Source organism: Loxodonta africana, chromosome 2, assembly GCF_030014295.1.
Source record: "Loxodonta africana isolate mLoxAfr1 chromosome 2, mLoxAfr1.hap2, whole genome shotgun sequence".
Classification (NCBI taxonomy): domain Eukaryota; kingdom Metazoa; phylum Chordata; class Mammalia; order Proboscidea; family Elephantidae; genus Loxodonta; species Loxodonta africana.
In genome coordinates this window covers 214,199,564-214,217,551 of record NC_087343.1, presented here as the reverse complement: position 1 = coordinate 214,217,551, position 17,988 = coordinate 214,199,564, and the positions used below count along the sequence as shown (strand labels likewise).

Genomic DNA, 17,988 nt, shown 5'->3' with positions numbered 1-17,988 from the left:
GTTAAGACTCAATGTCTACATTACAAAAAATAAAAGAAGACAAACTAATTATAACAAAATTATGACAAAACAAATACAGTGAATCCTGTGACAGCTGGAACTCAATGGGGCTGCCTTGTTTTCTGAGTCTCTGACAGGTTTCTGACTTTCACAGGTTCTGGCTGTCACAGGTTTTAATGTATCAGAATGCTGAATATTTTAGCATTTTACAAGATAATCAGGAGAATGTTTCTGTGTAAGACAGATTTACAAACAAAAAGGCAATGTGGAAATCTTATTTTGATACTAATTTCAAAAAACCAAACAACTATAATAGATACTTAATGAATAGGTAGAAAACTTTTCATTACTTGTATGGAACAGCAATGATATGGGTTTTTTTGGTAGGAAACTGGCCTTATTTGTACGAGATGCATGCTTATATTAAAGGGTGAAGTAAATGTCTGCAACTGAACATTGGTTGTTTCATCAGAATAATTTATGTATATGGAAAAATTCCTTATACTTATAAAGCCTCCCTCCACTGTGAATTTTTATAAGATTAGTGAGGTTTCAGAATGCACAAGGGAATTCCCATATTCCAGGTATTCAAAATATTTCTCTTCAGGGTGATTTCTTTATGTATTTATTAGGGGATGAGAAATAACAAAATGCATTCCCACATTCCTTACATTCATGAAGTCTCCCCCACTGTGAGATTATTTATGTTCAGTAAGCACTAGAAACTGACAAAAGGCTTTTCCACATTCCTTACGTAAGACTTCTTTCCACTATGAATCCTTTAATGCGCAGTGAGATGTGAGGACTGATGAAAGGTTTTACACATTCCTTACATTCGTAAGACCTCTCTCCATTATGAGTTCTTATATACTCAATGAGGTCTGAGGGGTAACTAAAACCTTTCTCAGGTTGGCTTACACGTACACAGACTCTCACCACTTTGAGTCCTCGTATGTGCAGTGAGGTGTGAGGACCAAATAAACGCTTTGCCACATTCCTTACATTTACAGGGCCTTCCTCTACAGTGAGTTCTCATACGTGTAGCAAAGTGTGAGGACCAACTAAAGGCTCTGCCGCATTGCTTACATTCAAAAGTCCTCCCTCTACAGTGAGTTATATGTGTAGTGAGGTGCGAGGATGGACTAAAGGTTTTGCCACAGTTTTTACATTTTACTCTCTCCACTGTAAGTTCTTTTATGTGCGAGTTCTGATGACTGACTACACTCGTACCCACATTCCTTACATTCATAAGGCCTCTCTCTGCTGAGTTCTTATATGTGACTTAAAATATGATGACTGACGAAAGGCTTTCCCACGTTCTTTAAATTCATAAGGCTTCTCTCCATAGTGAGTTATCACGTGTGTAGTGAGGTGTGAGTACTGATTAAAGGCCTTCCCACATTCCTTACATTCATAAGGCCTCTCACCAGTGTGAATTCTCATATGTCTACGAAGGTTTGAGGAAGAACTAACAACTCTGCCGCATTCCTTACATTCATTAGGCACCTCTCCATTGTGAATTTTTATATGTACAGTGCGGTCTGGGGACCAACGAAAGGCTTTCCCACATTCCTTACATTCATAAGGCCTCTCACCAGTGTGAATTCTCATATGTTTACGAAGCTTTGAGGAAGAACTAAAAACTTTGCCGCATTCCTTACATTCATTAGGCTTCCCTCCACTGTGAATTTTTATATGTACAGTGAGGTCTGAGGACCTACGAAAGGCTTTCCCACATTCTTTACATTCATAAGGCTTCTCTCCATAGTGAGTTATCACGTGTGTAGCGAGGTGTGAGTACTGATTAAAGGCCTTCCCACATTTTGTACATTCATAAGGCCTCTCACCAGTGTGAATTCTCCTATGTCTACGAAGGTTTGAGGAACAATTAAAAACTTTGCCGCATTCCTTACATTCATTAGGCTTCCCTCCACTGTGAATTTTTATATGTACAGTGAGGTGTGAGGACCTAATAAATGTTTTGCCACATTCCTTACATTCGTAAGGCCTCTCTCCACTGTGAATTCTTTTATGTTCAGTGAAGTGTGAAGACTGACTAAAGGCTTTCCCACATTCCTTGCATTCATAAGGCCTCTCGCCACTGTGAGTTCTCATATGTCTACGAAGGTTTGAGGGATGACGAACAGCTTTGCCGCATTCTTTACATTCATAAAGCCTCTCTCCACGGTGAATTCTTATATGTGCAGTGAGGTCTGAGGACTGACTAAAAGCTTTCTCGCGTTCCTTACATTTATAAGCCCTCTCTCCATGGTGAGTTCTCATATGCCTACTGAAGCTTGAGGAATAACAAAAGGCTTTGCCACATTCCTTACATTTATACAGCCTCTCTCCACTGTGAGTTCTTATATGTGCAGTGAGGTCTGAGGGCCGACTAAAGGCTTTCACACAATCCTTACATTCATAAAGCATCAATACACTGTGAGTTCTCATATGTCTAGCAAGGTCTGAGGGACGACTAAAGGTTTTGCTGCATTCCTTACATTCATACATCCTCTCTCCACTGTGAATTTTTATAGGTGCAGTGAGGTCTGAGGACCAACTGAAGTCTTTCCCACATTCCTTACATACAAAAAGCCTTTCTCCACTGTGAATTCCTCCATGTGCAGTGAGGTCTGAACGCTGATTAAAGGCTTTCCCACATTCCTTACATTTATAATCCCTCTCTCCAGTGTGAGCTCTCATATGCCTAGTGAAACCTGAGTAATGACAAAAGTCTTTGCTGCATTCCTTACATTTATAAACCCTCGCTGCATTGTGAGTTCTTACATGAACAATAAGGTCTGAAGACCTAATAAAGGCTTTCCCACATTCCTTACATTTATAAGGCCTCACTCCACTGTGAATTCTCTTATGTCTAGTGAAGCTTGAGGAATAACGAAAGGCTTTGCCACATTCCTTACATTCATACAGTCTCTCTCCACTGTGAGTTCTTATATGTACAGTGAGATAGGAGGACCGACTAAAGGATTTGCCACATTCTTTACATTCATAGAGTTTCCCTCTAGTAAAAGTCCTCACAGGAGTGCGGAGGTGAGAGGGACAACTGCAGGCTTCTCCACATTCTTTTCCCTGATAGGCACTGGATCCAGAGTGGGAGCTCATATGATGCTTAAGTGAGGAATGAACAATCAAGGATCTTTCACACTCAAAGCATTCAGAGGGATATGCTTCCACTGGAGATCTCTGGAACATGAAAAGATTTGGAATCCGACTGAAGGTCTGTTCACGTTGATTGTCTTCATTAGTTTCACAGATGTTCTCTACCATATGTTTTCTCTTAAAAACAGACAGCATGCTGTTGGAGAAAAATTTATTACCGTTTCACCATCACCATACACAGTAAACATGTATTTTTTTTGCTCTGCATTGTCTCATGACTCAAAGATTAAATCATCTGGCAGAGCTGTTACCATTATCTTCACTGTGTTTCTAAAATATGGGGCTTTCTCATAATTGTACATTAGGGAAATATATCTCAAAAATTCAATACCTGACCCACATTTATGAAAATACTGTACTGTGAAAGTTCTGTGAACACACAATATTAGAACTCATTTATATACATATATAAGATACGAGGATAGCACAAAAGGTTTGCACCCTACTAGAATCTAAACGTTGGTGGTTCCAACACACCCAGCAGGACTGCTATGAGTCGCAATAGATTCGATGGCAATGGGTTTACAATACATATGGGTGTGTGTCTGGGTGTGTGTGTGCACGCACATATGTGTGTATGCTTTCAAAACCCTATGGGGTAGCTCTACACTGTCCTATAGGATTGCTATGTTCGAGTCAGAACAGAATCCAAACCAAAGGGACTATGTATACATATATACGCATATTAAATGTATGTGTGTACATGTGTGTTTGTGTATATATACTTGTTGTAAGGCGCTGCTGAGTCAGACAACTGGACCTCAAGGTGACCCCATATAAAAGAACAGAAGTGCCCCATAGGATTTTCCATGTTACAATTATTATGGAAGCATACAGCAGATATTTACCCTGCACAGCCACTAGGTAGGTTCAAATTGCCAATCTTTTAGTTAGCAGTGGAGTGCTCAAACATTTGTGCCACTTACACTCCTTATATAAATACTTTAATGCCATGATACCTTCTTAGGACTGTCTCCTGAAGCACTGCTGTATCTCGAGTGAATGTCACTCACCTCACATGCATTTTCTGGTTGTAATTCTGATCTTCAACGCCATGCAGTTTGCAGACTTCTCCTACCATGGAGGACCAGGTGTCATTTTTCACAAATCGTACCACTGTAATTTCACGGAATAGATTTTCTCCATCATTAAGGTTTTGAGAAACTGCCCCAATGGTTTCAAACATGAAACAAAAAGGAAAGCAATTACTCAGAGGGAAAAGCTAGCTGTTTCAGTACTTTGGCAATGGTCAAAAAGGTATTCACTAGGAAATGCTTCTATGAAGATTGGGAGTGATGGTACAATAAACAGGGTGTAATTACAAGAGCGAAGTAGAAAGGCACTGGACACAATGCACATAGAATATTAAAAGCGGAAAGGGGGACAGTCTTTCTCCATGAACACAGGTGTGGTAGGATTGATGAAAGTCAGAAAAGCAAGCACAAGTATCTGTGAAGTCCATACTCTTCAAGCCAAATGAGACGTTTTCTAACTGATTTACTCCAATCTCATTCCCTCCATGCAGACCTTGTCCGTCAAAGGATTCTTGCTTCCTGGTACCCCCTGACACAGTAGAGTTGGATGAGTGCTACCTGCAGGCTACTTAGGTGTCCCTATTGCTACTCTGGAAGAACAAATGGGTGTGGCTGACATGGTGCTCATGGAGGAGTATAATGTGGGATGACAGGGAAGAGCAATGAACACTTCCCTGAGACTGAACCAATACTTTGGTCCTCAGGGTCTCTCTTGATGATCAGGTATGAACTTATTTATAGCAAATTAATAATGGCATACTTATAATGAACAAAGTAAGAAGGTTTACAAGGTCCCAGACCCTAAATATTCTCTCTGGGCACCAAAGAAACCCCTGAAGTCAGTGCTCACACTTGTACTATTTAGAGCCTTAAGGCTTTAACCACAACTGAAATGAGAAGCCAATTTAATACACAACACCTTGTATTCACTGGGAAGCCAGGATATGAATACTCCAGAGAGCAAATGAACATACCTGTTTTATTTAACAATGTATTCCCATTTCTCAGCTCACATACTGGAGTTACATCTATGATTATGACATATTTGACCACTCAAACCAAAAAAAAACAAGCTCACTGCCGTCAAGTTGATTCTGACTCATAGCAACTCTATAGGACAGAGTAGAACTGCCCCATAGAGTTTCCAAGGGGCCCCTGGCAGATTCGAACTGCCAACCTCTTGGTTAGCAGCTGTAGCACTTAACCACTACACCACCAGCGTTTCCAATTGACCACTAAAGAATAAATTAAAAAAAAATGAAGCCACTCATACCTAGCGAGGTCAGGTTTCTGAAGGTTTCCATCATCACATCTCTGTAGAGTTTCCTCTGAGAAAGATCCAGCAGTGCCCACTCTTCCTGGGTAAAGTCCACAGCCACATCCTCAACAGCCACTGAGTCCTAAAACATTCCAAATTTTCTAGCTCATCAAGGTGCCAAGTACTCCAAAGTGTGTGTAAGGAAAGGTCAGACTCACGGGCCTGGGGAACAGAGACAGTATGGGGGTCTGACAAAGGGTTCTGTGTTCTACTAAGGTTACTCCAGGGTTTGGCCATCAGCCTCATCCCTTCAGTATCTACTTTCACTTTCTCCCTAATTGCATCCTGTCTCCTAGACTTAACAATACTTTTACTGCAATGAAGTTATCTCCCCCACAGTTTGACTCCAACCACTTCCATTCTCATTGCTCTCCATCTTTATGTTTATAACAGTCGGAACACTTAGCATAAATTGGAGAACTCTTCTAAAATGAAGCCTTATTTCTACATTTAGACGATCTTTCCATTGTAGGAAAAAAAAAAAAAAAGTTCAGCTCCTTGCAGAGGACCCAGAAGAACATTTGACAGAACAAGCAGCACAGGGTGAAAGCATGATGAGATGATAATAATAACCACGAAACACTGCAGGACTGGCAGTTTTTCCTTTTGCCCCTCATCAGCCATGAAAGGCCTAGTGGCCTAGACAAATCTGAAACCGAGAGCTATGAGCTTGCAGTATTTTTTTAAGGAACTCCTGGTGATTAAGAGCTGACAGGATCACCAGCTGAAAACGGAATATTATTTTGGGGCATTATAATCTCTTACATGGCTGTCATGTAGTTTTCACTGCCGCGCTATTATGCAGTCTGTCCTTTCATGGAGACAGGCAATACTATTACAAAGGTAAACTGAGAGAGCGGGGCCAAGAAGGCAGACTAGTCAGATGCTTCTGGTGATCCCTCTTACTACAAATGCCGAATAACAAGTGAAACTATTACATATATATCAAGCTGGGAGCCCAGTACATCAAAAGCAAAGTTAGGAAATCGGACTGAGCAGCAGGAGGAGGAAGAGATGGATCAGAAGGGACAAGGAGTTGCAGGAGCTGACTCGGTGGAAACCAGGGCCCCTCAGGCACAATCACCTGGAGTGACAGCAGTGGCGCTGCCGGGAGCATTCGTGACGCAGTTTCCTTGCAGAGACAGCAAGCCACACAGTCTACTCACATCTCCAGAACCAGAGAAGGACGGTATTCTCTGTAAAAGCTAAGCACTTGTGTTTGTTACCATGCCTCCAGCCTCCGAGCCAGTTTTCACTGGCTGTTGATTTCCCTAGACCTGAGATGGGTCCTGCTATGAACCCTGAGGCATTCTCCCGGCCTTGGAGAGGGAAAAAATTAACAATTGGGGGAAAAGATAATCTGCCAGCTCCCCTAAGCTGGGGAGCTCAGGACAGAAGCAGCTCTTGCCCAAGCACAAATGGTATGCGGACTTTGAATACCTTTCACCCCTGCATGGACCTGTGTGGGCCCATTTCAGGAGATTAGGCCCTTGTTACTGCAACAGTGTATGTGCTTGACATCTGACATCAATTGTTTCAGCTGTGTGGCGGAGAGGTGTGTTTTTTATGTTTGACACTGCTTAACCTATTAAACAGGATTCTCACCTACCCACGTCAGGGGCCTTAGTACTGGTGGCTACACCTGCCTCATCTAGCCACCCACGAAGGGGTCCAAGGATAACTGGTGCCTCCCAGTCCTTACAACAAAAATCACTAGGTGCACATCATCTGGCTGCAGAATCCACCCACTTGTGCTCTGTAGAGTATATGGATGCACTTTGCTCACGGGCGCTCAAGGGGACAGTTGCCAGCCACCTGCCTTATTCAGAGCATGACCCCCTGCTGCAACCAGATACCTGTGTCTACACCAATCACCACTTCCCCTCTAAAACTGTAAGACAGAGCCTGTACCAAACACTTGATAACCAAATACCTGAACACCTGAGTTGAACTGATACAAAAAAAGTGAATGAACTCCTAGGCTCATACACCTGGTAGCAGCTCTAGCCCTCTGATGACAGGTGGTTAGAGCTTCAAAGGTGGAAGTAATCAAGCTAGATCACTCAAGCAGCCTATCTGGGCATATGAAAACAAACCAAAGCAAGAAGCTACGATACAACAAGCAAACAGAAAATAAATTAATTCAATAACTTATCGATAGCTCAGAGACAACACTCATTATCAAAACACATAAAGAAGCAGAACACGATTGCTTCAACAAGCTCTCAAAACAAATAATCAAGGAGTCTTTCAGATGAATATGTATTCATGGAATTACCAGACATAAGCTACAAACGATTAATATACAGAACTCTTCAAGAGATCAAGAAGGAGAGCATGCAAAATGTGGAACAAGCCACGGAAAACAGATAAAGCAGTCGAAGAAATTAAAAAGGTTATTCAACAGCATAATTAAAAATTTAACAGGATACAAGAATTCATAGAGAGAGTGACTGCAATCAGAAATTCAGAAGATTAGCAATAAAATTACAGAAGTACACAACTCAATAGAATGACACTGCAGGAGAATCTCAGAATTAGTGAGACTGAAGATGATGGACTTGGTACCAATTTACTCCAAGAAAAATCATTAAAGAATTTAAAAAAATGAAGAAATACCAAGAATCATGTGGGACTCTATCAAGAGAAATAACCTACGAGTGACTGCAGTACCAGAACAGGAAGGGATAACAGAAAATACACAGAGAATTGTTGAAGATTTGTTGGCAGAAAGCTTCTCTGATATAGTGAAAAATGAGAAGCTATCTATCCAAGATGCTCATTGAACCCCATATAAGGCAGATCTCAAAAGTCAACAAGACACAGTATAACAAACTTGCCAAAACCAAAGATAAAGAGAGAATTTTAAGAGTGGCTCGGGATAAAGGAAAAGCTACCTAAAAAGGAGAGTCAATAAGAATAAGCTCGGACTATTCGGCAGAAACCATGCAGGCAAGAAGGCAAAGGGATGACTTATATAAAGCACTGAGGGAAAAAAATTGCTAGCCAAGAATCATATATCCAACAAAACTGTCTCTCAAATTTGAAGGAGACATTAGGACATTTCCAGATAAAGAGAAGTTTAGGGAATTTGTAAAAACCAAACCAAAACTATAAGAAATACTAAAGGGAGTTCTGTGGTTGGAAAGTCAATAATATCAGACATCACATCAAGACTAGAACACAGAATAGAGCAACCAGATATCAACCGAGATAGGGAAATCACACACACAAAAAATGAAGATTAAAAAAACCCTCAAAACAGCAACAGAGATGTCATCATGTAAAAAAATCACAATGTTAAAACAATAAAAAAAAAAAAATTTTTTTTTTTTCAGAGGGACTAAAAAATGTAGTCATACATCGTTAATATGGAAAGGCAGTCAAGGTGATATAGAGAAATAAAAGTTAGGTTTAAACTTAGGAAAACAGGGGTAAATATTAAGGTAACCAAAAAGGCGATTAACAATCCTATACACCAAAATAAAATGCAAGAAAAGCATAAAAACTCAGTAAAAACAAAATCAACAGCAACAAAATAAGAGGAAAAGACAGTCTATAAATATAAACTACTCAACACAAAAATTAAGTGAAAAATAGAAACTGACAACACACAAAAAAAAAACATCAACATGACAGCACTAAACTCGTATCTATCCATAGTTATGTTTAATGTAAGTAGACTAAATGCACCAATAAAGAGACAGAGAGCGCCAGAATGGATAAAAAACATGATCTGCCTATATGCTGCTTATAAGAGACACATCTTAAGCTTAAAGACACAAACTAAACTCAAAGGATGGAAAAAATATAATAAGCAAACAGATATCAAAAAAGAGCAGGAGTGGCAATATTAATTTCTCACAAAATACACTTTAAAGTTAAATCCACCACAGGATAAGGAAGCACACACTATAAACCTTAAAAGGACAATATAACAAGAGGACATAACCTTATTAAATATTTACTCACCCAGTGACAGGGCTTCAAGATACATAAAACAAACTCTAACATCACTGAAAAGTGAGATAGACAGCTCCACAACAATACTAGGAGACATTAACACACCATTTTCGGTGAAGGACAGAACATCCACAAAGAAGCTCAATAAAGACACGGAAGATCTAAACGCAAAAATCAACCAAACTGACCTCATAGAGATACACAGAACACTCCACCCAACAACACCCAAGTACACTTTCTTTTCCAACACACATGGAACATTCTCTAGCATACACAACATAAAGGAAGCCGTGACAGAATCAAAAATACTGAAATACATACAAACCATTTTCTCTGACCATAAAGCCATTAAGTAGAAATCAATAACAGAAAAAGCAGGGAAAAGAAAACAAACACATGGAAACTGAACAACACCCTGCTCAAAAACGACTGGGTTATAGAAGAAATTAAAGACAGAATAAAGAAACTCATAGAATCCAATGAGAATAAAACACTTTCTATCAGAACCTTTAGGACACAACTAAAGCAGTGCTCAGAGATCAATTTCTACCAATAAGTACATAATCCAAAATGAAAAAAAGGGCCAAAAACAAAGAATTATCCCTACAACTTGAACAAAAAGAGAGCGACAAAAGAAATCCTCAGCCACAGAAGAAAAAAAACAATAAAAATTAGAGCAGAATTAAATTAGAAAACAGAAAAACAACTGAAAGAGTTAACAAGACCAAAAGCTGGCTCTTTGAAAACATTAACAAAATTGATAAACCATTGGCCAGACTGACAAGAGAATAACAGGAAAGAAATAACCCAAGTAAGAAATGAGATGGGTGATATCACAAGAGACCCAACTAAAATTAAAAGATTCATATCAGATTACTAGGAAAAATTATATTCTAACAAATTTGAAAACCTAGAAGAAATAGATGAATTTCTAGAAAGACACTACCTAGCTAAACTAACACAAACAGAGGTACAACAACTAAATAAACACATAACAAAAGAAAAGAATGAAAAGGTAATTTAAAAGCTCCCAAGGAAAAAAAAAACCCCTGGCTCTGACCACTTGACAGGAGAGTCCTGCGAAACTTTCAGAGAAGACTTAACACCACTACTACTAAAGGTATTTCAGAGCATAGGAAAGTATGCAATATTCTCAAACTCACACTATGAAGCCAGCATATCCCTGATAAAAAATAAATAAATAAAGAGACCACAAAAAAAGAAAATTATACACCTATATCCCTCATGAACTTAGATGCAGAAATCCTCAACAAAACTCTAGCCAACAGAATTAAAGAACATACCAAAAATTAATTTACCAGGACCAAGGGGGATTCATACCAGGTATGCAGGGATGGTTCGACCTTAGAAAACCAATCAATGTAACCCATCATATAAATAACACAAAAGACAACAACCACGTGATCTTATCAACTGATGCAGAAAAGGCATTTGACAAAGTCCAAAACACATTCATGATAAAAGGTCTCAGCAAAACAGGAAGAGAAGGAAAATTCCTCAACATAATAAAGGGCCTTTATACAAAGTCAACAACCAACATCATCCTAAATGGAGCGAGCCTGAAAACATTTCCACCGAGAACGGGAACCAGACAAGGATGCCCTTTATTACCATCCTGCCCAGAGCAATTAGGCTAGATAAAGAAATAATGGGCATCCAGAATGTAAGGAAGAAGTAAAAGTATCTCTATTTGCAGATGACATGGTCTTATACACAGAAAACCCTAAAGAAGCCTCACAAAAACTACTGAAACTAACACAAGAATTTAGAAGAGTTATCAGGATACAAGATAAACATACAAAAATTAGTTGGATTCCCCTACACCAACAAAGAGAAAGTCGAAGAGGAAATCACCAAATCAATACCATTTACAGTAGCCCCAAACAAAATAAAATACTTAGAAATAAATCTAACCAGAGATTTAAGAGACCTATAAAATGAAAACTACAAGATACTACCGAGACAAACCTAAAGAGACCTACATAAGTGGAAAAACATCTTGCTCAAGTATAGGAAGACTCAACATTGCAAAAATGGCTATTCTACCAAAAGCAATGTATACATACCATGCAATTCCCATACAAACTCCAACATTTTCTAGGGAGATGGAGAAACGAATCACCAACTTCATATGGAAAGGAAAGAGGCCCCGGACAAGTAAAGCATTACTGAAGAAGAAGGACAAAGTGGGAGGCCTCAGACTATCCAGTTTTAGAACATACTATACTGCCACAGTACTCGAAACAGTCTGGTACTGGTATAACAAAAGATACGTAGACCAATGGAACAGAATTGAGAAGCCAGACATAAATCCATCCACATATGAGTAGCTGATATTTGACAAAGGCCCTAAGTCAGTTAAATGGGGAAAAGACAATCTCTTTAACAGATGGTGCTGGCGTAACTGGATATCCACCAGCAAAAAAATGAAACAAGACCCATACCTCACACCATGCACAAAAACTAACTCAAAATACATTAAAGAACGAAATATAAAAGCTAAAACAATAAAGATTGTGGAAGAAAAAATAGGGACAACACTAGCCCTAATACACAGCACAAACAGTATAGAAAACATTACTAACAACGCACAAACACTAGAAGAGAAACTTGACAACTGGGAGCTCCTAAAAATCAAACACCTATGCTCATCCAAAGACTTCACCAAAAGAGTAAAAAGATTACCTACAGACTGGAAGAAAGTTTTTAGCTACGCCATTTCCGATCAGTGTCTGATCTTTACAATCTAAATGATATTGCAAAAACAAACAACAAAAAGACAAATAACCCAATTTAAAAATGGGCAAAGGATATGAACAGGCACTTCACCAAAGAAGACATACAGGCAGCTAACAGATATATGAGAAAATGCTCAGGATCATTAGCCATTAGAGAAATGGAAATGAAAACTGCAATGAGATACGCTCGCACTCAAACAAGGCTGGCATTAATCCAAAAACACAAAATAATAAATGTTAGAGAGGTTGCAGAGAGACTGGAACACTTCTACACTACTGGTGGGAATGTAAAATGGTACAACCACTTAGGAAATCGATTTCGTACTTCCTTAAAAAGCTAGAAAGAGAACTACCATAGGATCCAGAAATCCCACTCCTTGGAATATATGCTAGAGAGATAAGAGCCTTTACGTGAACAGATATATACACACCGATGTTCACTGCAGCACTGTTTACAACAGCAAAAAGACAGAAGCAACCAAGGCGCCCATCAATGGGTGAATGCATAAATAAATTATGGTGTATTCACACAGTGGAATACTACTCATCAATAAAGAACAAGGATGGATTCGTGAAACATTTCATAACATGGAGGAATCTAGAAGGCATTATGCTGGGTGAAATTAGTAAGCTGAAAAGGACAAATATTGTATGAGACCACTATGACAAGAACTCAAGAAATAGTTTAAACACAGACAAAACTATTCTTTGATAGTTATGGGCGGGGGGCGGGAGAGGCAGAGAGGGGTATTCACTAATTAGGTAGTACACAAGAACCACTTTAGGTGAAGGGAAAGACAAAACATAAAACAGGAGAGGTCAGCACAACTGGACTAAACCAAAAGCAAAGAAGTTTCCTGAATAAACCAAACACTTCAAAGGCCAGGGTAGCAGGGACAGGTGTCTACAGACCATGGTTTCAGGGGACATCTAGTTCAACTGGCATAATAAAATCTATTAAGAAAACATTCTGCATTTCACTTTGGTGAGTGGCGACTAGGGTCTTAAATGTTACCAAGCAGCTAAGATGCATAAATTGGTCTCAACCCACATGGGGCAAAGGAGAATGAAGAACACCAAAAACACAAGATAATTATGAACCCAAGACACAGAAAGGGCCACATAAATCAGAGACTATATCAGCCTGAGATCAGAGGAACCAGATAGTGTCCAGCTACAACCAATGCCTGTCCTGACAGGAAACACAACAGAGAATCTCTAATGGAGCAGAAGTCCCGTGGGATGCAGAACTCAAATCCTCATAAAAAGACCAGACTTAGCGGTCTGACCGAGACTGGAAGGACTCCAGAGGTCATGGTACTCAGACCTTCTGTTAGCCCAGGACTGGAATCACTCCCAAAGCCAGCTTTTCAGACAGGGATTGGACTGGACTATAAAACAGAAAATGATACTGGTGAGGAGTGAACTTCTTGGCTCAAGTAGACACATGAGACTATCTGGGCAGCTCTTGTCTGGAGGGGAGAAGAGAAGGCAGAGGGGGGCAGAAGCGAGGTGAATGGACACAGAGAATACAGGGTAGGGAAAAGCAGTGTACTGTCTTACTAGCAAGGTGTATATACATTTTTTTTAATGAGAGATTGACTAGATTTGAAACTTTCACTTAAAGCACAATAAAAAAGGATAAATGGAGCTGAGGTGAGACACCAGAAACAAGAAAATGCAGGTATCATCACAATTTTCAAACTTTGAGACCTAAACCTACTGTACAGCAATTACTAGTGACCGCGCCACTCAACACACATACACCCTGACACCTACACAAACACACACAAATTTTATACTGTGACAAAGAGCCCAATCACTGAACAATCAGAATGGCATTGTTTGTTGACCATGAACAAGAGGTTAAAATTCACGTTTTCTAATAAGTTCACTGAAGTACAGGGGATGTAGTTGAACTGCTTCTGCATCCTAGGAAAGAGAGACTTACACACCAATCCTCTAGACGCTCCACTCCAAATTCTTCTCTCATGTGCAGCCCTGGGAATGCGCACAAGCATGATGACCTGAACCCTGACCACTGGCAGCCTCTGAGCTGTAGGCCGGTGTCTGTAAAACAGTATCAACCCTTTGGCTTCCACACGTAGCGAGGACACAAAAGGCTTCTACACCGCACTGCTGCTGCTGCAGTTTTACTGAACAGTCAAGCAGCTGTAGAACAGATAAGCTACGGGGTGAATTGAGCTGTCAAGGTCATCACCTAATCAATCCAGGTATGATAATATGACAACAAACTCTGATCTAGTACCACATTCCAAGCCTCCTCCACTGCTGTGGACCAGGCTACACATGTTAAAGCCATCAAAAGCCCTAACTTCCATTCCTACAATATGTTCATGATCAAATGTTGCAATTATCGAGCAACTAGGATATTTTAAGGGATTTGCAAAAAGCTTTCAGCACACCAGTTCATTTATTCCTCATGGCTCTCCTAAGCAGATATTGCTTCCGACAGGCTACAGTCAAGAAAAGTTACAACGTATTAATCACATGCTCAGTGTCGCCCAAATGATATGCTGCAGAGCCAGAGTCACAATGCAGGCCTAGGTGTGTGAGACTAGTATCCTCCCTGACACCTCCCTTTCTGTTCCTATACCTTCAGTGTGCTTGTTATTCTAGCTGTTAATCCTCAATTACATGGGTGATCTTGAGCCTACTGGGTAGCAGGGAGGGGAGACAAAGGAAACATCCTATTCAGTTCAGACAACCTGGATCAACTTCTCCTGGCAGAGCCCTGTGTTTCAGGCATTACTGCTTTCCTTCAGCCCTTATATTTGGCTCTTTCATTTATTAAAAGTGATTTATGTAATACTGACACAGAGCCTACTTCAATTGGCCAAACCAGACACAGCACCGAACAAAACAGAAATATCTAGATGCACATGGATCGTAACTTTTTGGGTGTGGGCAGTTACTAAATGAAATATAATGTCAAGTTCCCTGGGCGATGCAAATAGTTAATAGTTAAGTGCCTGACTGCAAGCCGAAAGGCTGGCAGTTCAAAGCCAAGCAGAGGTTCCTCAGAGGACAAGCCTGGCTATCTGCAAGCCTGGCAACAACAAGAACAAGATGTGAAATGGTGGTAAGTTCTATGAAAAATGCACCACAATAATGGAATAAACAGTAACACAAGCATATGTATCTTAGTGAGTTAGTGCAGATAAAAGCAAAACAATCATTTTAGGAAACACCGGCTACTGAAACCTGGCTGGTAAGGACAAAAAAACCACGCTTTCAATTCTAAAGACTTGGGGGAACTCTGTGATGATTTTGCAAACACTCATACAGATTTCTGAGGTTCACTGACTTCAACAACTCCCAGCAGAGAGGCACAGGAGTCAAACAGCACCACTGCCCTTCATGGCTGGGAAAGGGAAGATGCACTGGTTATTCACAAAATGAAACAGTCGTTAGCAAAGGGTAAACACATACACTGGGGCACTGGAAGAATAAAAGCAGCATGGATAAACACTATCAAGAAAGTAAAAGAAAACAGACAACAGCAATTATATAAAACACAAATGAAGACTGTCAGGTTTTGGTCCGATATGAAAGGAGCCTGGAAGTCATCACTCCCATCATCCTCAAGAAAAAACAGCTGAACATACTGAACTCAGAGTACTGTGGTCACAGGGCAAATGACTGTCCCCAGCCCTGGAGGGAACCATACGCCCATCATTCCAGAGCAGCAGCCCAAGAGCAAAAACCATTGCTAGGATCAGTACCATGCTTGGTGTGCACAAGCTTCAGGGATAAATATGCCAGGGGGGCCCACCTTAGGGAGACCCACACAGTTTTGTGAGTTTTACCACCATGTATCCTACAACCTCCACAATGTAAAGACCAGAGAAAAACTCCCTTGTCCTGCTAGTGGGGACCAGGAGAAAAGCAGCCATTCTGAAACTCGCTCAGAGCATTCTGTTCTGCTTCACAAGGCCTGCTCTCAAGGGAAACTGTTTTACCGGAGTCTAACAGACCTGGAGCAGTGACATACCCAACCTCAGCCCCATCAGGGCTTCCTGTCTCACCACAAGGGGGGAGATGGAGGGAGAGAAGCACAAGTGAGTCACTGCCCAGGGCCCAGGTTCACTACAAGGCTGAGATCTGATTACTGGAATGCAGAGTACTGACAGTGCTGACGATGCAAGTAGCAGTATTAGGGTATAAAGAGTAGGCTTCACTGAGAAGAACGATCTGAGCTAAGACTTGAAAGGTTTGAAGAAATGACTCAAGGGATAGCTGAGAAGAGACTGTTCCAGGAGGAGGAATGCAGAGCACAGGACAGCAGGTGGGAGTGTGCCTGGTATGTTTTAGGGAGACCTGAACCCCAGTATGGCCTGAGCAGAGTGAGATGCTGGAGAGTGACAGTAGTTTGGAAAGAGGATGGGAGCCAGGGGACATATGTTCTGGGGGATGTGCTGGCTTCTGAAAAGATCCAGCTTCCCATCTGAGTGACATGCAGAACAATTTTATACCTCTGATCAGAGATGGAGAATGATATGACAGCTCTTAAAGAGTTTAAAGACCCTGTGTGTGGGGGCAAATGTAAAAGCTTGAAGACATATTAGAATGTTATGGCCATAATCAAATAAGAAGTGATGAAAATGGGCGTATACAAAAATGTGTATCAGAGAATATACTTAGTGAAAAGGCTGGGTTAGTGAAAATGTCAAGACTTTTCTAGTAACCAAAACCAAAACCAAACCCAGTGCCATCGAGTCGATTCCGACACACAGCGACCCCACAGGACAGAATAGAACTGCCCCCCATAGAGTTTCCAAGGAGCGCCTGGTGGATTCAAACTGCTGACCTTTTAGTTAGCAGCCGTAGCACTTAACCACTACGCCACCAGGGTTTCCCGTTCTAGTAACAGAAAGTAAAAAACAAGGATACCCATTATTCCATTCCCACTCAACGTTATCCTAGAGGTTGTAGCCAATACCTACCCAAAAAGAAAATGGAAGAAAATAGGTAAAGAAGTAACAATGTTAAAGATTAAGAAAGCACCCAATCTATATTTTTCGGTTAAATAATTGTATATGTAGAACCCCTAAAGATGATACAGATGATTACAGGGCTGAGAGTATTCAGATTACAAAATAAATATCAAGTTAAGATTCATTTTAAATATTTCATTTACATGCTAGTGCCGACCATTTGTGAAATTAGTTTTTAAAAGACAACATATATTTTTAGTAAGGATAAAATCCATCAAAAACAAGTATAATTAACAACAGATCCTAATGAGGAAATTATAAAATATTATTAAAGGACATCTAAACAGACTGAAATAAATGAAAAGATAGTGCATGCTCTTAGAAAACTGTTCTCCACAAACAGATCATTATTTCCAACGTACTTCAATAAAATTCCAACCAATTTTTTTGAACTTCACAAAAAGTTCTTCAAACATATATATGCAACTGCAAATGTCCACACATAGCCAAGATATTCTAAGGAATAAGGACAGAATGGCTTCTCCACACACGTATATAAAATTGTATTCACACATACTAATTCTACAAATGGAGCTATATTAGACAGTATAGTATTATTACAGACATACATAATCAACCAACAGAAAAAAAAAAAAAAATGGCCCCAGAAAAGGCCCATCCATCTCTATGGAAAGTTGATTCATGACACAGCAAGCACTGCAGGGCAGTGACAGAAAGCACTCACACTTTAATTTGTGGGGAAAAATCAACTACTC

The 17,988-nt window shown here is 40.1% G+C and overlaps 1 protein-coding gene across 1 annotated transcript in view; it reads right to left on the bottom strand.

Annotated features, from left to right (window-relative positions):
- Window positions 1-1,245: 1,245 nt before the first annotated feature.
- Window positions 1,246-17,988, bottom strand: part of LOC135230439 (zinc finger protein 420-like) — a 40,658-nt gene continuing 23,915 nt past the window's right edge. The window contains exons 3-5 of the mRNA XM_064279737.1: window positions 5,488-5,614; window positions 4,194-4,296; window positions 1,246-3,316 (exon numbers count right to left, since the gene is read on the bottom strand). Of these exons, the coding sequence (XP_064135807.1) occupies window positions 1,246-3,316; window positions 4,194-4,296; window positions 5,488-5,614 (2,301 nt within the window). The remainder of the gene's footprint in view (window positions 3,317-4,193; window positions 4,297-5,487; window positions 5,615-17,988) is intronic.